This window comes from Gymnogyps californianus, chromosome 4, assembly GCF_018139145.2.
Source record: "Gymnogyps californianus isolate 813 chromosome 4, ASM1813914v2, whole genome shotgun sequence".
Classification (NCBI taxonomy): domain Eukaryota; kingdom Metazoa; phylum Chordata; class Aves; order Accipitriformes; family Cathartidae; genus Gymnogyps; species Gymnogyps californianus.
In genome coordinates this window covers 32,386,317-32,406,716 of record NC_059474.1, presented here as the reverse complement: position 1 = coordinate 32,406,716, position 20,400 = coordinate 32,386,317, and the positions used below count along the sequence as shown (strand labels likewise).

The following is a 20,400-nucleotide window of genomic DNA, read 5'->3' as shown; positions in this document are numbered from 1 at the left end:
TCCATAGCAAAAATCCAGTTGCATTGTGCTTTTTTAATACAAGTACCTAGCTAAATTAAATGTCAAGCCATTTATTAAAATTGAAAGTCTTGAAGAGGTGCACAATCAACATGTGGTCCAGAAGCTGCGTTCTGACTCCTTTGGGTTTCTAATCAGCGCAAGACAAATTATAATAACTGGGCTTTTAAAAAAGAAGCAACAAGCATTTTCTGTGGTTGTTTTATAATCATTGATCTGCCTAGTTGAATATTTCTGGTTTTTAAGTCTGGCAATGATCAGCTCTTCCAAGGTCTTAGTGTTGAACAACAGCTAGCTAATCTCACAAAGGCACTTTTAAATTTTAGCTATGTACACATGATAAAAGAATTAAGAAATGGGTTTTTTATTGCAATTAAACCTTTAGAACATAAAGTCTGTGTTTTCAAGGTCTCTTCAATGGTAAAGCAATCTTGATTAATTGCTCATATTTCTCTGTGAAACCTGTGGATGCTTTAACTTAATAATGAGTTTGCAATGAGTAAAATTGCAAGCTTCAAAAATGATAAATATTTTGCAAACTCTTCTTTAAACTCTCTAACTCAGAGGACAAATTGGCATTACAGTCTAATACTTGCATAATCTTAGTACTTCATCATATTGTTACTTGACATTTCTGAAAAACCTAAAGAAAGACCAAGGCAGTAAGATTCAGCTGTGCCTGTGACGCTGCGATGCCATATAATTTGTACACATCAAAATGCTACACAATTCCATTATCAGTATATTTGAGGTGATTTGCTTACAAGAATGATGTGAAGGAGTGGGATAATGCTAATATATGGCTCATTTTTCACAGCAAAATAATTTATTAGTTTTTGATTCTTGGCTCATCAACTCTTCAGCCGGCATTCTTTTCACAAAAAAATTAGCTCTACTAATCAACATGCTCAGGTGCCGGTCTTTTCATGCTAGTCAGTTATTAAGTCACTGAAAGGTACCAGTGTTGTTGTGTGAGCTAACTCATAAATTACAAAAGGATTATTTGCTGGTTAAATAAATGACAAAATTTCTTCAGCATGCACATACATAAACAAATACAATATGACACCAAATACCAACATTGTTCTTCCATTGTTTTTATGAAATTTGTCATTTCCCAAAGGCTGAATTTCAGGAACAAGTAAATTGAGCAAAAATGAGTAGTTTACACTGGTGTCTCTGAATTCTGAATATTCAGTTTCAGCAGGAACGTGTGACTAGTTTTGCTTGTAGCAAAAGGGTCACTTTGATTTGCTCTGTGTCAAAAAAGTATGTTTTAAAGGTATGATGTTTATAAATCTGCTGTGCATAAAGAGGTTTCTCTATAAATACAGAATTGCACTTTTGGCCTTTTTGCCTGACTTGTGCTATTTAGTGGGATTTCTCTCAGAAACCTCTATAGCAACTGGTATTCTTTGACCAGTAGTTTGCCTTCACGGATGCTTCTTTCTTAGCAAGGTCTTTACTTAACTCATTCTCTTCCACTGGAAGCTGGAAGTGGGAGTAATTTTATTCAGTTGCACTTACAGTTTTGATTTTACATCCTTTGCACATACTCCGTGCCCTTGCTATTTTATTTCCTCTGAAAGGTTCACTTTTTATAGCTATCTATTCTAACTTATGTTCCTTTGAATTCAGTTCCTTAACTACTTCCTTTTGAGCTGTACTTGAAAGGGCTTGAAGGTTCAAGTCTTTCCTTTTTATTCTTTTTTTTGTGTTCGTTCATCTCTCTCTAGAATTTCACTCATTTCAAAGTAAGTCTTGGTTATGAATCTGTAAGTCAGGGAATACAGTGAATAGATCCTTGTCTTATTTCTGTAAAAAATAAGTGTTTTAACATTGTAAATTATTAAATACCTACAGCATATTTCTTTTATTTAAAAAATCATGCTATTCACTTTGAATCCTGATTTATATTGTTATATTTATTATTCATAGAAAGGTATGTTTGTAGCACCATTTCCTAAGCAGTACTGAACTACATGATCTAGCTTCCCATCAAAGCACTACAGATTTACACATAGTAAATTAAAAACTAAAGAATACCTTCCTATAGTTTTTCTTCTCTTCTGTATTTTTAAGTAATGCTGATCCATGTCTTTTATTTACTGGAAAATCCCTTTCCATTTTTCTTGATCCTGATGTTTAACTGCTGGAAACATGTCAGTAAATTCTGGCTGGCTGGTCTTTTTTACCTTTCTTACTAAAAACAAGATAATTGTAAGTGCCTGCTTTTCTTCCAGTATAAAATAAAAGGAAATGGAGATATTTTTGAACTTGTTGATAGCATATTCTTTGAGGATGAAGCATTTACCTCAAGAACTGTTATACTTTTACTTTTGAGGCCATATGAGAAGAAAAAAAACATGTGGGATTGTATCTTCAAATAGCAGAAGGAGCACGTTTGGTTTGTTTTGAGTTTTAATTATGTTTTATTTAATTATATCAGTTTATCCTTAATTCTACCTGCCTGGATTTTCAGTCTGCTTGGACAAACTTGGTCTTTCTTTCCAAATTTCTATTATGTTAGGGGAGAAACGCCTTCTCATCTTTTAAACAAATGCTGCTGAAAGTGAGGAAATATGAATGCTGGCTTAGAACCAGCTGTCATTTATCTTTTGTTATCAGTCTTTGCCTAATATTATCTTTGGCACTTCTGATTGATTTAGTGTCTGACCCGTACTACAGTGATGTTTTATACATCTTTGCATTAATGCTCTTTCAAACATTACAGCTGTGGTCTTCTCATAAGTAAAGACTGGCAATTCTGCGTCCTGTTCAGTTATTTACATCTTCACATCCCATTGCCACCTTCAAAAACACAAAAAGCCCTTGAAAGTATTTAATTTTACTGATGAAAAAGGTGAACAGGATCTGGAAGCACACTCTTTGATTTCTGATATTCAGCTACCGTAGAATTTCTTGCATGCCGTTATAGATGGGGGTGAGATTTATTTTGCGTGACAGAAAGCCTGGCTATACAGACATGCTATTTCTGTCTCTTAAAGGTAGTAGAATTGCAAGGCAATGTCAGGTTTAAAAAGCAGATTCTGCACAGCACCTCCATGAATACTTTTAGGTAAAAAGATATGCTGTTTTTTCCCTCCTGTGGCTCTCCATAACACTCAGCAAAATTTGGTTATAGAAAGTGGATTTGGTTGTTTTCTTGTGAGATCTTCAAAGCAGCAGTTGTAATGAAATTGTTTTCGGTATGCTTTGCCAAGATATTTGTAAAGCTTGTACATTTCTGGAGATAAAAACCTAGGACAATTACTTCATTACTCTCAGAAATCCCCTCTTCCTCTCTTGGATACTCCATACCAGTAGAGTATTTTACAATGAAGGGCGTTTTTTTCTGTTTTGGTTTTTTTTTAATGAAAGTGTAGTTTAGAAGATGACTAACAATTATGATTTTCTGACAGTAATTTAGTTTAATGTTTAATTAGGTTTTTTTGGCTTCTTGCTCAGGACATTTTCTCCTTAACACTGTAAAATCCTATTATCAGTTCAACATCCTATAGCCTCATTCTGCTTTCAAATCCTGGTAAGATCAGTTTACTAAATGTTATTGGTTAATTGCAAAAAATATCTAAATATCTATCTCCATTAACAGCCAAAATTTCTGAAAATACTTGTGAAATATTTAAATAAAATATTTAAACACTTGAAAATACTTTATTGTATTTAAAATATTGTAACAATTAGAGTGGTGCCTCTGTTCTGTTGAGCACTTCTTACACAGCTACTGTGAGATACTGTTGGTATATATTTAAGTTTACTCAGAATTCAAGGCTCATAACACAAGAAAACTTCTGTTGTTGAAATATGGTAATTAATCCCAGAATATTTACTAATCAACTATAATTATCCCAGACAGTTTCCTTGACCTTATTTCTAATGATAGAAGGTAAATGCATTACCTGTTTTACACGTGTTTTTATTCAGTTCTTTCATCTTTACTAGTGGTTCTCTGTTGGAAAGACTTTCACACAATGGTTTTAGGCTATTTTCATTACACAGGGCCCAGTACACCATCTTCAGAGAAGGAAAGTAAAAGCTTACAGGCACATGGATATTGTTAAAAAAAAAAAAAAAAAGCTAAAGTTTATATAAGTGGAAGACAAAAATAATGGCATTGGACAAATCAGTAAACAAAAATAAACATGACGATAGGGTTCAGGGAAAAAAAAAGAGGACAAACTTTTGAATGCCTAAGAACATAGGTAGGCTATTGCTATCTCTTAAATTTAAATTGAGTGGTATAAATGACTCATATGTGTTCAATCCTTGTGTCCGAGAGTTAAGACAAATACTGATTTTATAGTGCTGTTCACTGTGTGTCAGTTTCTTGAGTTTTCTATTATTTTAACAATGAACTTGCTGTAATCAAGTCTTTTGAAAAGTTTTTCAATTGAAAATCTTGGTCATGTAATTCAAAATATGGAATTATCATATGCAACTTGGACCTAGTTATAGAAATTAAAATTCAATAGAGAATCAATTCAATTTTAGGAAATAGTTAGCCATTTTCTTTGCCTCGATTTTGAGTGCTCAGTAAGAGATACATGAGCACCCACTACCAATGCTAAAACTGAACCAATTCCAGATAAGTCTCTTTAATTTCTCCGAGAACAAAAGTTTTCCATGAGAAAAGTCTGATGGAAGGAAACTCTGAAGCTGTCAGATATTGAGATTCAGGCTAGCAACTTCAGGTGGTAGACTGTTATTTCAAAACTTTTGAAAGTTTGGCATCTCAATTTAAGTGATCAAAATGAGCATCATGCAAAAAATAGTCGACATTTCTAAAATGTGTTTTTGTCAAACAAACCTATGATATTCTTTTCCTTATCTGTAAAACTATCCATCTCCAAGGTGTTGAGATGAGCATTCAGGCAAGTCAGTGCTGAAAAGTTTGGATGTATAAATGTTTTCAGATTTCTATGAGAAATTCATCTACTGATAAGCAGAATTGTAAAGTTTCACATGATGTTGATCCAGTTTTTGACACAGAAATGCAAACATAAATATGAAGAAACATTGCTAATCATTAATAAAGCATTCAGTCAGATATTTTGTCCTAAAAATGTCAATTTGTGGTCATACATTTCAATGTGTTTTTATTTTCCAAAGTAATTGTACTGTATTCTATTTATGTATTTTAGGCACAGAAGGGGCAGTGTTTGGGCACTCTGTGGAGACACCCCATATCAGAGCAGAACCTTCCCAAGACCTCAAGTAGGTGTTGTTCAAAAAGTTGTTTTAAAATAAGTCTTGACTAAAAGCAAATATCTGTATAGTAATATATACTGCCTACTTAATGACTCATACATATCTAAAACACTGGTAGACTCCAATTTGTTCTAACTAGTCAAAAAAAACCCACAAACTTCTATCACACAAAAAGTAAAATACATTACTTTTTATAAATTACTTGCCTCCTGTAGCAGAATCCTTGAGAAGTATATTTTCCCCAGAGATTGGAATAGTCAGGCATTTTTACAGTCAAATGAGTACAGTACTGTTTAATAGCATCAGACCCAACTTCTGATTTTTTTATGAGCTGTTACAGAATATATAAGTCAAGTTAAAGTAAACAGTCCCAGATTTTTTCTTCAAGTGATGTTTCTGGGTTATTGGGTTTTTTTAATACCACACACACACACTTCAAAAGTTCATTACCAAGTGAGGTTACATTTGTAAATGTAAAAAATCCAGTTTTCTGTACATAGTAACAAAAGTGGAGAAATAAGTAAACAGTAAAAGATCAAGTCTAAAACTCACTAAAGCATCTATAGACCGAGAAAGAGAAAATTTAGAAAGGTTTATAGTGAAAGTTTTTCTTGAAATGCATGTATGTGCACCACTAATACTAATCTGTAATTTATATGGATGACTAATGAGAACATATGACAATCGCAGAAAATCAAGGGTCCTTCCTTGTGTTTCTCTCAGCAGAACTGCTGAGAAACAGCATAGACTTTGATTCAGTTCTACTATGATTCCTAAACGTTATATATCTATCCCTTTACCTGCCAAGCAGTGTTTACAATTAATTGCTACAGAAAAGCATTGTTAAATGCCCTTCCCTATATTTGCAAAGGCATTTAGGATCATCAACCGGTAATGTTGTTGCAGAAATCATGTACAGGAAGCTGCCCATGTGGACAAGTTTGACCACTGTACGTGGGGTGTAAGAAGTAAATTATTGTGCTTGATTATTTACGCTAAACATTTTAAGGTAATGTAATGGTTTGGGGTGTTCCAGAGAATCCTACTCATTAAATTTTTATCCTAAAAATCCCTATCCCCTGCCAAGACTCCTGTCGGTCCTTTGCTGAGAGTAATTGTAAAGGTGTTTATTAGTGATGACCACCAAGGTGGTATGGTCTCTAATCAAAGGGAGTTCAACAGAAATCAAAGTGGAAACATAACAAGCTTTTCTTTCTTCAGGAGCCCAAAAATTTGAGTAAGAAGGTGGAACTTGTCCCACTCAAAAGAATGTGGAGACGCTGCTTTGTCTACTTCTTTCTAATGATTAAATAATAATAACAAAGTGCAAATGTATGGTAAAACAGATAACACTGTGTCTTCAGGATTGATTTCACTAGGGTTAAAATCACCTCATGTTGCTTGTGAAACTTACATACCGGGCATTCACCTCTCCTGTCTTTTGGCTTTATTCATTGCCATGATGCCCATTGTTGCTTGTTTTCCAACTCCACCATTCCTTCAGCTCATTTTTCCAAGGCGGACTTAAATTAGTGATAATTTTCCATTCAACTTTCTGCCCTGTCATTAATAATGAACTTAACCCAAACTTTTTATTTAAAAAATTGATGAAATGGAAACTCTTGCTGTTTGGTCAAGCAGCATTAGCTTATGCGTAAGTGATTTTATTCTTAATATATTCAGTCTATATTGTGTTCTGCAAGTTTTTGTACACATGTACTCCCATATATTAGTTAGGATTCAGTGTTATTCTTTTTTTAAAGCTCTCAAATCTTTTAATCTTTTAAAAATGAAGACAACTACTATTAGGACAGAGATTTCTTGGCTTTTGGCATGAACCTTTCTAGAAGGTAACCTGCAGACCATTTTTGACCTTGTAGCTTGAAAGAACTATAAGTAATTGTGGGTTTGTGTGATATTTTCTGACAGCAAAATACAGTTAGACACTCAGATCATATATATCCCTTTGAAAATTCCAGTTACCATATGCCTTTTAATCTTATTTCAAATGATTTAAAACAAAAAAACCCAAACCTGTTGTTGGGTTTTTTTAAGTTCAAGTCCTGCGTTCATTTTCCCAAAAAATAAATTGGCTTTTTTTTGCTAATTTAAAAAAATCTTGTCACAAAGCAGTGATTTATCATTTAGGTGATTGTTTGCCAAATACGCCCAGACAAATAGGTTACCAACCCTAATATGACATTTCCCCATGGCCTCAGAAGCTACCTCTGTCACAGAAACAAAACAATACCAGAACCCATTTTCTGGCCTTAGGCCCAACTGATACTACTACATTGATATTGTAAAATCATTTTATCCTCTAAAACAGAATAGCTGCATCCTAAATGCCGAGTGGGAATGGTCTTTGACTCATACTACCCTCCAAATATTGCCTGCAAATTGTTTGGGAGAGTCGTAACTGACTCTCAAATGACTCTCAAATATGCCAGCAACTATTTAGCTGCATAGATGATTGAGTTCCAGTGGTCTGGCCTGGGTCCTAGCACTTTTTAATGTTTTAGTATAAACTTCACCAAAGCGTCCAGTAGACCATACTGGTGGTCCTAAAACGATGTAGAGTATTTCTCCAAATGCTGCAGCTTTGCGCCTTGGGAATTTTGAAATTAATGGTAACATGGGAGAGTAGAGAGTTTGCTGAGTTGACATTAAAGTTCATTTTTTCAGTGGGCACAGGTGGTTGCAGTTTGACAGCAAGTTGCAGTGCATAAATGCAAATATATTAGGCTATAAGAATACTTGTATACAGGGCTGAAAGATAAAAGAATTTACATTCAATTGTTAATTAAAATATAAATGATCTCATATTTTTCATATTGGAATACGTATTTGTGGTCAAGTAATAAAGCTCAGACATCAAGATATGAGTATATTTAAGTAATACTTCCCCCCCCCCCCCCCCCAAGAAAAGATGCTGGAAAACTATTCATAACCTTGGATATGTAAAACAATTCACTACTGAATTTAAAAAGTGGAATTCTGACCACCTAGGTTACTGCGAATGAAACTGAACTATAAAATTTGGACTAAGATTTTGATACCCACAAGGCTCATAGTGTTTGCCCCAAACGTCCTGGGATTTTAGCTCAATCTATTCTGGACAGGGAGCCAAAAAGAAAAAGTCAGATTCTTATTAGCTTCACATATCTAAACTTTGCCTCAGCCACTCTTTGTTCTACAGTCAGATTTTGAGGTCTTCAGACAGAGAAATATCTGTAATATTTGCTCTTGAAAAAGCGTTGTGTAAAAACAAAATTCAGTTGAGATTTAAAGTAATTCCTTCCTATGTGCCCAACCACTTTGGTCACATCTTTCTCCTGTCTCACATTTTCAAACAGCTAGCGAGGTTTTGCTTTCAGAAAATGTTTTTCTACAATCCGTTGTGAAAGCTGGTAAGTCCTTTTGTATCAAATCCCAAAAACTAATTAAATCTGACTTTTATTAGCTGGGATAAGCAGCATAAAAGAATCATGCCTCAGAATCAGTAAAATGAATTATATCTTAATAATTTAATCTTCATATTTCTCTCACTACTTCTTCTCACAGGAACACAGTTAGGAAAACTGAACTGCCAATGTAATAGGTCCCCAAATATTGGTCTTAGGCTAATAGTGCATTAAAACATGGTACACTAATAGGTAATATTCATGCACAAAAGAGGCAGACAGTGGTTAAATGCAGATAGCTTTGCCCTCAATAACCTCCTTAATAAGGGGGTAAATTAATTTGTTGTTGTTCTCTGGGGATAACTGCAAGATCAAATTTAATAGGTTTTTTTCTCTTCTATGTCAAGCCTCGCATACCATTGACTATCAGCTAATCCTGCAAGCTAATGCTGGGTATAATGAGATGAAAATTGATGAAACAGCAAGGAACCATCCAAGCTAGTAGGATCCTACTTTACCTCCGATAAGAATTAAAAATACACAGATCTTGTGCAAGAAGTCTGTTTCACTCAGAGTTGCCTGATGCTTTGTAAGAGCCATCTTTTGTGGCATTTAAGAGGTGGTTTACTAATAGGGCAAAATAGCTATTCTATAAAAGCCTGGAGCCAGAGAAGGCATCAGAAAGGAATTTTGACATTAACTTGTTAGCTATCTGAGCAGGCTGAGAGTAACAAAAGCACTGGTACTGTATTCATCTATTTTACCCAGAAATCAAATAATAAACCAAACCTCATCAAAAGGAGAAGATGCAGTAGAGTAAAAAACCCCAGCTTCCTTCCTATGCTGTTTTAATGATGTCAGGTTCTAGTCACTTTCTCAGTATTCTTTTTTAATAAAGTGGAAATACTTACTATTTATGTTTTCAGAATTTACATTTGGTGTTTAAACAGTTATTTCAGTGTTTGGGCATGTGTATTGACAGAAACTTGTTTGCTTAGTCTTATCCCTAGCTGTTGAAAATATATATATTTTTTTAACATACATGTTCATAAAAAAATAGAGATGGGTGTAGTAAAAATTTGAAAAATTGCCAAAAGTCAAGCTTCTTTTTTTACATATATCTACGCTTATATATATATTAAAAAAAAAAAAAAGGACATTAAAATAAATAGAGAAGAAAGCCAGTAATAAAAGGTTATAATTACTATGCAGATAGGACACAGTAGGAACAAAAGTTAACTAGGTATGGCTCTTAAATAGAAAGAATAATTTGCTTTAGTGTTCAGTGACGATGATTATATTTGACATTGGAGAAGGGAAAAGGCTCTAGTAGGAACTGAGATACGAAGGAAAAAAGTATGGCTATCACAGTAGATAGTAAAATTCATTGAGTTTCATGACAATAATTTAGGGTGCTGGATAATCTCTGTCCCTGGTCTGTGACTGAACTAAGTGTGAAAATAAGGTCAAATAGCCAAAATTTATAATAAAGCTTTCAAACTGGAAAACAGGCACTGTGGGACTGATGGTTTGGTAAAGGTAGCAATTCTAGTGAAATGGATGGAAAAAATGGGTTAAAAGAGTCATCTAGTATGTTAGACCCTTTAGTCTATACTCACTAGTATGCAACTCTTTACAATATTATTTTGAAAGATTCATTAAAGAAAAGAATTATTAAGGACTTGAAGATAAGTAAAAATTGGGATGAAATAGAAGGTGGGTAGATTGTGCCAATCCAAAGAAATATTTTTCCCTTGATAAGATACCTGATCTAGAAAACAGAAAATAGGTAGATCTCCCATCTGGAGTTTAAGTAAAGTATTTGATATAGTGCTATATCTAATGAGAAATAAAAAGGCAAGACAGAGAAGAGTGTATTTAAAGAAATTTTAAGTGGTATATAATAAGCATATATTATTCAAATACCTCCTTCAGCCCGGAGGGACATAGTAAGGAGAGTTTCTTCAGGACTGATCTTATTTCCAGTTTTAATAACTCTCTTTGTGCTAGAAGGAGGTACACAGGTTTGGAAGCACTGGCAATCAGAAGATTTTGAGCACTAGAATAAGAATATTGTGAAACTCAACAGTATTATGGTAAATATTGGATGAAATATTAGATAGAAATTAGTATTCTGCGCCTCAGATGCAAGAGGTTCTGGAATAGCCTTTCAAAAGGAACAACAGGGACAACTAAAATTCTTTATTATCAGTGACTGGATTATGTTTGCTTTATGATTATGCCATGTCATTGTTTCAGGAACACACAGATGGGCTCCAAGCATAGCTGTCTCAGGCTAACAGGGTTACGAGTGTAAACAAAATACCCTATGAATCCTATCTCAAAACCCGTATAAAGCTTGGAGCAATAGAAAGCATTTGCACAGTGCTGAGTTAATGAAAGACAAGGCAATTTTACACTCTGCAGACTAGTGAGAAGGCAGCTGAGGATCTTTACGTGAAGCCTGCTCAGGTCTAACAGTAGCTGTGACCAGCAGAGATGCTCAGAGTCCCAGGGGGAGATGCTCAGGGTTTCAGTAGCGCCCTGCTGCGTGCTCTCGGCACCAGCAAGGCTTGTTGCATCTCAGGTCACCCCAGGGCTGTTACACAGCTTTCAGACCCAAGCTGCTGCTGCATGTTCAAGAAATTCTAGTTCGATGTAGTTCCAGCCTAGGACTAGATACGAAAGCACATGCTTTGTTCAAGTATTTCATTTTCACAGATATTCCAGGTAGAAGTGTTTGACTTCTTTTTTTAATGGAAATTGAACAACAGTTCTCAATGCCTAGGGGCTGATGTTAGTGATGCCAGAACTCATTTCTGAAATGCTTTGGACTTTAAACCAAATACAGTCTTGTTCCACCATACCTGCATACTCCTTTTGCTGTAGTTTTTCTGATGAAATGGGATTTGATAAACTACTTATAGTCCATAAAACTTGTACTCTACATCATTAAGGCCAAGTAATGCTGCTGTAACATCCATAATATTTTCATTTCCTGTCTTTCTTATGATTTTAAGTGAATAGGCTTACTACTGCAATAATAAAAAGTGCTATTTATTTTTTTTTCATTTGAGCAATGTTTAATTTCCTTATTCTTTCCTTATATTAAATTTCTCCTTAGAGATTTTTTCACTCTAGTTGTTCTTTTTCCCCTTCCCAGTAGTATCTCCATTTTCTATGCCACTCTTTAGCCACTTTCCCAAAAAACCAAGGCTTCTTAATTTTGCTATCTGTCTATTTATTCTCTCCCTTCATCTCCTTGATAATTTGTGAAGCAGCTAGGCAGTTTCATCCATATTTGATAGAAAGGCAAAATATCCTTAAGTTTCTATGTGTTTTCTGCAAACCAGCGCCTAACTAAAGATGCTAACAGAAAATCAGCTAGTATTATTAGTATTTACTGCTGTCAGTTTATCCATTTGTATATACATGGCTTCAGATTACCCTCAACTTCTGACATATCTTGCTTCATGGTCAGGTCATGGTTATAGTACGTGGAGGACATGGAGTTTCTAGCAGTGTTGTGGTTGTGGGTGCAGATGGTATGGTTTGGGTTCTTGTCCTAGTACCATGTTGGAGCCAGACAAAGGATCTGGAGCTTATATAGGCTGGCTATAAGAAAAAGGAGGTTCAGAGGATGGGGGGTTGTATGGTGGATAGTTACAGGGAGTACAGGAGTTTATAAAACTATTAGTTCTGCAGTCCACCAAACAGCTCCTATTGCTTATATCTATAATTGTATAGAGAACTCCAGAAGTAGCCTAAGCAATAGAGAAGAATGAATGATTTTACATGTCTTATCCTGCAATTTTCATTCTATCCTCCATTGTATTTTAAGATAGAATTCACTGCCAAAAAGAAAGAAAAAAGCTATTTGGCTTCTTCATAGTCTACCACTCTATTTTGTATTGCAGAAGGTAAAAGATCTCTAGTTCTTTCCAAAATGGTGCTTGCCCTAAAAAAGTGACTGAAAGTAAACTCACCAAACCTTTTCTGGTATTTTTTTGGGGGGGCTGGACTGTTTTCTTCTCAGACTGTTTAGATACAGTCCAAGTACGAGCCACTGGAGAGTATATTCCAAGCTCTCTGCTATGCTTAATCTGCAGAGGTAGAAGCAGACCTGTCAAAGGAATTTCAGCAGAATAATTTTCCACATGAGATGCAGTTTCCTCAAGATATAGATCAAAACCATGTCGCAGTTTATCTCAGCTAAAATATATCCATTTATATCAGCTTAAGGCCCTTTAGGGAAACAATATTGAAAATATCATTAGAAGATTACAGGTGGTCTGGACTGTCACTTCCTAATCACAAGAAGCTAACGGTTTTCAAAACTGAGAAGATTTTATGTCAACCAGTTCTCATGTGTTTCCAGTGGTTCAAAGAGCCCAGTTTGGTTCTTCAGCCTCCCCCAGGCACTTTATGTTCAGATCTTACTCTTGACAGCCACTTGAGCATTATCTGTGGGCATGTTGCTTCAATCTCTTTCTGGCAAGATAGATTTCTATTTTAAGAAAATATATTCTGAAAGACAGCTCAGGTAATGGAGCTATTTCTGGAAAGAAAACAAACTTCATAAAAGGATGTTTAGTGGAGTGACAGGGCATGAGTGGAAGGGGTTTCAGGTCAGAACAAAAGGAAGATTATGGGAAGGGGAATGTTTTGGGTGGAATAAGTGTAGCTCTAAGATGTCAGGACTATGAGGAATCCTTTTCCCATACCTTTCCTTAAGGAACTATTTTGGATTGTCTCATATGAAGATCTTTGTCTCACAGCCTGAAAGTTTAGACTTTCAAGCATGTTGTGGTATTTCTCTAAGAAATGAAAGCTCACATTCTAAATCTTACATTTCTACTAATTTTCTTGATTTTCAAAGGTTTGAGTTTTAGTGGACTTTACATTCTAGAACGCATAATTTTTTACTACCTGAGATTCCAGTTAGGGTTTTGGTTTGTTATGTTCTTAATATTATTTCTGATTTTGATAGTTTTCCTGTCTTTAGCTGTTCTGGCTATGCCGTCACCCACTCTAGGAAACAACCATGCATTAAGTGCTCTCTAATCTTCCTCACGTCACCTGCCTATTTTGTCAAGCTCTTGCTTTAAACATTTGCTCTCTCCAGCACTCCTCACCTTTCCTTGATGCTTTTTGACTTTTTCTAGTCTTTTAATAACATCACTGAAGAACTCTTCAATGACATTTTAGTCCTTACTTTTCCTCCTCAGTAGCTAGTATTTTTTATATTCTCAGAAAAGATCCTTTATTTCCCTATGTGGGGAAATTTTTTTTCTGATTTATCATCTATGACAAAAAACATTAAAATACTCAGTTGCTTCAGGTGTTGCTATGTTAATGCAGACCCACTGAACTGAAACCAGTGGCATGTACAGGGCAATTAGAACTCAGATTTGAGCCCGGTGAGGTGATTTCTGGGTTAATGAGAATTTCAGGAGTTATAATAAGGGCATGCTGACACACGCCAAAGTCAGTGACATGCAGAGCATGGACATAATATGAAATGCTGTATTGAATGTCGTTGTACTGTTCTGATTTAAGTCGAGAAAGTTTCCTCTTTATTAAGTTTGTTGCCCATGAGTTGCAAAATTGGATGCTGGAAAAAAAAGTCATGTTAATATTTACTGTTTTAGGCCATTACCTATTCCATAAAAGATTTATTTAACTTTCTCTTACTTGTGTTGCGAAGTCACAAAAGAGAGCGCCAAATTGTGCCCTTAAAGGTTAGGTTCCCACATAAATCAAAGAGAGCTTCACATGAACATATGAGAATTTTGCTTCTTGATAAAGGATAGCTGATGATCAGTGAACAATATTAAGGATTCATGAGACCTGTACATTTACCCTTGCATTTCAATAAAAAAAAATTATTTCATCCTGAAAATATAAGCATTTGGTTAAAAACATTGGAATACAACAAGGTTAAGGAAAAATAACTATTCTGGCAATGATTCATATGCATCTTGCAGAGGTGCACATTTTGACACATGTAAATGTATCAAAAAGAGATTTTTAGTGACTACATATGTTAAAAAGTACATGTATAATCTTGTAAATAGTGTAAGTAATGAGATTGAAATGAGTGAATAGCAATTTTATTTTCATAGCATTCCCACTGTGACGTGAAATGCAGCTAATCAAGAATCCTGTGTTTGAATAGTTACAATATCTTAAAAAAAGGCTTCCAGGTTTTTTGTCCCCATGATCATAAAAGTCCCTGGTTACCCTTTATGGATACTACTGGAGTTTGCAGCCTGACTTCCAGGAAATGGACTGAATGGAAACCCTAATTTTATCTAGCACCATCAGTGTTCAGTGGACTCCTTTAAGGAATTTTGGTCTCACTGGAGGACTCTTGAAATCAGTTTTCTTAAGCATCAGGGCAACCAGCTGTTCTTTTCATAATAATGTAAACGGAAAGAATATATATTTAAAATTGTTTGAGGTTTCTGGGAAACAACATTTTTGAAATGATTTTTTAAAAAATCCTTAATTCTAATTTGGAACAAAATAGTTTTACTTGTGGAAGAGGAAGTGGGGTTTCAGGCTTGGGAGTGCTTTTTCACAAGGAAGTAGGAAGAGGGATATAGAGAGGCTTGGCACATCCGTTTGCCTTCCCTTCTCCTCTTTGTGTATCTTACCTCTCTGCAGCCCCAGTCTGCCACAACTCTTTACCTACAGGCAGCAAGATAGATGTCAATTATTTTAATCTATAGAAATCTACAAAAAGGTTACCAAGTCAAAGTGTAGATTTTCCATTGGTTTTATATTTGCAAAACCTTTTTTTTAATAGCAAGATTCCTATGCTAACTGAAAAAAGCCACAACAATGTATGTTGGCAAGACCATAATATATAAAAGTTAAATACTTGTAAGTATTGAAGTTTTTCTTGACCCACAGCTGTAAAGAAGCCAGTAAAGGGGAAATGAGTACCTGCTTTACATGTGTGATCTCTAGTTGACAGCATATTTTTTAATCCCCTGTTTTGAATACAAATTGGTAGAGGTTCATAACAGTCATTTTACTAAGTAGCATGGGTTGGATCCACTGGTTAAATAGGCACGAAGCAAATAAATTATTCACATCTGCACAGGGGAATCTTCTATTTCCTTCTATTTTAAGAAATACCTTCTGCTAGCCAACAGAGCAAGATTAACATAGATAAATTATATCCCATGTGAGTATGAGGGATATGCAAGAGGTAAATCTAAAATATTTCCTAAAACCCAAAATGAAACCTTTTGGTTCATTTTAAAAATTATTTTTCTCTAATACAACCTAGGTCAGCTTATAAATGGAAAATACCAAATAAAAAGTAAATGTTTCTGCATTTCTGATGAGAAATATTTTAATACCTTCAAAGGAACATATTCAAGATATTTGAAAAGTTTCCTTTTTTAGCAATAATTCTTTAATGAATTCAACTCAAATTCATATAGCTTTGATCCTCTGAAACTTATCTTTTTTCACAAATTAACCATTGATAATTAAAAATAAAAAAGCCCTTCTCTGCTCTGGATAGATCATCTGTCTGCATCACATATAGTGAATTGACAGATTTTATTATTTAAAAACCTCTTTTTAAAAGCCTCTTTGTCTTTCCTACAGTGTTGTAGTTTCTGTCTAATAATAGCAGTAGTAACCTTCTCCATCATAGCTGTTTCTTGTTTGGGAAAGAAAAATTAAATTATATGAATAGGATTCACTCACAGATGTAAATGCCACTGTGAGAGGCCATCAGTAAATCTGAAAGGAAAGCAAATTCTTGATATGCTATTGTAATAATGCACTTTTCCTTGGAGGGATAAGTATTAAAATGTGAAGTGTTACAATAAGTTTATAGTAGAGATTAAAGCTTTCAAAAATATGACAAAAAATATTATAAAGCAGCTGCATATCAAACATAATTTATCTCAAAACATTGAGGAAATAATCTCTCTATGTGTATAGACTTCTGCATTTCCAGTAGCGTGCTGCAGATTGCACAGCTAAGTCACTTTTCAGATGTAGATCATTCAAAGAATAATAATAAGAAAAGTAAATTAGTAACTGTAAAACAGATTTAGGCATTCAGTTTTACTAATGGTGGTGTTTTAAAAATCACTCTGCTGATCATCAGCCATTCATTGACATTTCTACTACAGTATTCGATTTCAGGAAACTGCTAAAAAAATTCTGTGGTCTGAGATTTCTTCTCCACAGTGTGTAGAAGCCTGATATTAACACCTTCTTCTCAAGTTCAGAAATTAATTGCCCAAATGTGTTCATTTTAGACAAACTGGAAGTCATTTGTGTTAATGTAGTTCATGAAAAACAGTGATGAAACTAGACAAAACAACTCTGAGCTATACACTGTCATGTGTTTTGGAAAAAAAAAAAGTTTATTCTTCAAACAAAATCATAGTTTCTTGAAAGATATTCCTAAATAGATTTTTATTGTCCACCTGCTGGAAAATTTCAGTCAGGTCTGAGAGTGGTTTTGATGTTATGAAACCAGAAATATTTGTGACTTTGTTAATACCCGTCAATGCCATGCAATAAATGTAGTTAAGAGCACTTTTGTCTTCATGATTATGAAATGGCAGCTGAAACCACTGAGAAATGTTAATATTCCTGGAAAGTAGGTTATAAATCGTAAAAATATGCTGCTGAAAAATACGGTATGGAAGTATCCAATCATTTAATGTTTATACAATTCAGTTTCCTTTTAAATTCAAAGTAAAACCTCATTAAGGCAACAGAGTCCTTTCGAAAACCTAATTTCTAGACTTTACAGTTTATATGGTTTATAAAAGATTTTGGAAGCTCTTTTTCTGCTATCTTATAGCCATCAGAAGTTCACAAACCACCACCTGAAAAACCTGATGTACATGATTAAATAATTTATTATATTTAGATTCTTCCTGGTACAAAGAACTGCAGAACCTTCTGTTAACTTCTCCCTACAGCGTGTCAAAAAAATGAAAGAAAATAGCTTAGCACTAACAGAAATATAGATTTTTCTACTGCTCCTGTCTATATGTATCCCATGTATGCTTTTTTTATGTAGGTAGCTACAAATAGTGTTTTCCTCTATCTGGACGACACCTGCTTTTAATAGTTTCATTTTGTGTTGCCAAATAATTGCTTTCCTTTTTTTTTTTCCTTTCCCTGTTGAGTGTCAGTGACATGTAACAAACAGAAATATTTCACAGACACCATCTCAGTGACTTACTTTGCATGCAAATGTGGCATTTTTGTTTCAAAATGATAATCTATCACTATTCTGTACACTTAAGAAATTGAATAGTTGAAATACACTGAAATTCTCTTGTTCCATTGCTTGACAGATCTTTCATTTGGCTTTTCTGTAGCAAATTCTTTGTCAAATTATTCCTTCCTTTATACATCTAGTACCTCATATTTTTAGATAGATGTGACCTAACACTCAAAATACACTTTTTTTCTTTCTCCAGGCCATAAAGAGTAGTGACAGAATCACACATATAACTCATTTTTACTTCTTTACCTTTCAAAATACATTTATATCTACATGCATTGTGGATTTTGTGGCTGGGTGGGTTTTGGTGGTTTGATTCAGTGCATTTTTTCTCAGTGACTGTTTTTGTCTTTCAGACTTGAATCTCCTACTAGATCTTTGGTGATGGAAGCACCCAGGGGAGTGCAAGTCAATGCAGCTGCAGGAGACTTAAAGGCTACCTGTAGGAAAGAACTGCACTTACAGTCCACAGAAGGGGAGGTAAGTTCAGCTGCTAGAGAAATGTTCTACAGCTCTGCCCAGCGTAATGCAAACAATGTGAGGATAGTTTATTCAGCAGCAAGATAAACAGCACAAGAAGTGTTCTGCGTTTGCTTACATTAAAGTAATTTTGGCTTAGCTTGCTCAATTATTAATACTTATTTGCTTTTTGCAAATATTTGAATCACTAATTTCATTCACACTGAAAAAAATGTTAGTTAAATGAATATAGATAAGAATTATTTTTAATCTAGGAGTCAAGGAAAAAGCTACCCAGTCCTTCAGAGTATCCGTGGGACAGAGACAGATAAGCAATACTAGTAAACAATTACTTTGGATGAATCTGACAAACTAAGAGATAGGAGTTTGGATTAATTTGGATTAATACTTCATTAAATCATGATGAAGAGGTTTAACAAATTTGCTCTACATGTGGTTTATTTCCTTGAACTGTTACTAGCTCTGTAAGAGAGACAGAGTACTTCAATGATATGTTCACTGTACTGTTTCATCAGTGTCTTGTTTCAGTGATCAGCTCAACATAAAAAGATTTTGGTATAGATTCTTCATGTGTAAACCTGTGTGAACTCATGAAAACAATTTTAAATTGGGTCACTGGTTTGGTTGGCAATCCATGTATTGCAGAAATGCATGAAAGATTACTGGTATGATAGTCCTTTCATCTTCAATCCTTAAAATGATATAACATTAAAAAAAAACTTGTGTAAGAGTATCAAAGGCTCTCAGATTTCTATTAGGCACTTTGGAGAAATGGATAGATTTTCAAATTGTTCTCAGTGGGACTTGCCAGGTTACAGCATTTTTGGAAAACCGGTTGTTTAATGTAAATATCCAATTGGGAATGGAGCTCTTTAGAAATTTTTTGCCTTTTGTGTTTGTATTTTGTATTTTCTACCAAATGTTCCCAGATACTTTGCAAACTATCCAAATTAGCAACAACAAACAAAACCAACATTCACATCTGTGACCGATAATCCCCTGCAATACACACTCTTTGCATTACAATGCAGACAGGACCATTTTTGGCCAATATACTGCATCAAAGGCCTGCTTTGATAACATTTTTCTATTGATGCAAGTATCTGTCCTGCGTAATTAAAGCACGATGTTTTCCTAATTCAGAGCCTCAAATATTTATATACCATATGCCCCATCTTATTTCTGAGTTTCTCCAAAAGCCAGCTCTTCCCACAATCTCTCATCTTTACTTACCACCTCTCTAAATGTGAAGTCTTTATTACTGTTTCCTAAAGTTGCCGAGCTAGCAGTAAGGACAATCTAATCCTCTTTTAATAGTAAATAATGTTCTCCCTCACCCTTGTCTTTCTGTGGGTATTTTTATGGCAGGGGCTACAGCTTCCTGTGACCTTTCTTGCTTCCTCTCCCTAAATCCCTACCTGGCCCAATCTAGTATGTTTCCTACATTTATTAACATAAATTTTTCACCTAGAATGTATTTATTTATTCTTTCCCTTCATGATATTGCCAGAGGGAAAAAGTAATACTCAAATGAAAATGAAAAAGGAAAAAAAAAAAAACCAACAGAAAGACTGTTACCTTTCCTCAGTCCCTCATGATCCCTGAAGGAATGGTTGTATCTATAATGTCTTGGTTTAGTATCATGCATCTCTGTGGTGCTTTGTACAAACATTTAATCTGTGGATTCATCAGGCATTTTTGTCTATATCAACACCGTGAGTTTATTGCATGACTTCTAATTTTTCTTAAGTATTTACTACAACTTATTGAAAAGGTAGTTTTGGAAATAATGTCCTATGACCTCAGTTGGACTTTGAGAATGGGAACCCAAGAAAAGTTATAATGACTGTATTATGTGTTATTCAGAATTGGAATTCAATTCAGTATTAAATGCTTTGTAGGAAAAAAGTGCCAGTGTAAAGCAGACTTTGCTGACCTTCATATTAAAAATCATTATATTCCTCTACATGGTAAGTAAGAATTTGCACATCT

At 34.6% G+C, this 20,400-nt stretch overlaps 1 protein-coding gene across 1 annotated transcript in view; it reads left to right on the top strand.

The window, feature by feature from the left end:
• SGCZ (sarcoglycan zeta) overlaps positions 1-20,400 on the top strand; it is a 434,991-nt gene that overhangs the window by 405,244 nt on the left and 9,347 nt on the right. The window contains exons 6-7 of the mRNA XM_050896531.1: positions 5,181-5,253; positions 18,285-18,408. Of these exons, the coding sequence (XP_050752488.1) occupies positions 5,181-5,253; positions 18,285-18,408 (197 nt within the window). The remainder of the gene's footprint in view (positions 1-5,180; positions 5,254-18,284; positions 18,409-20,400) is intronic.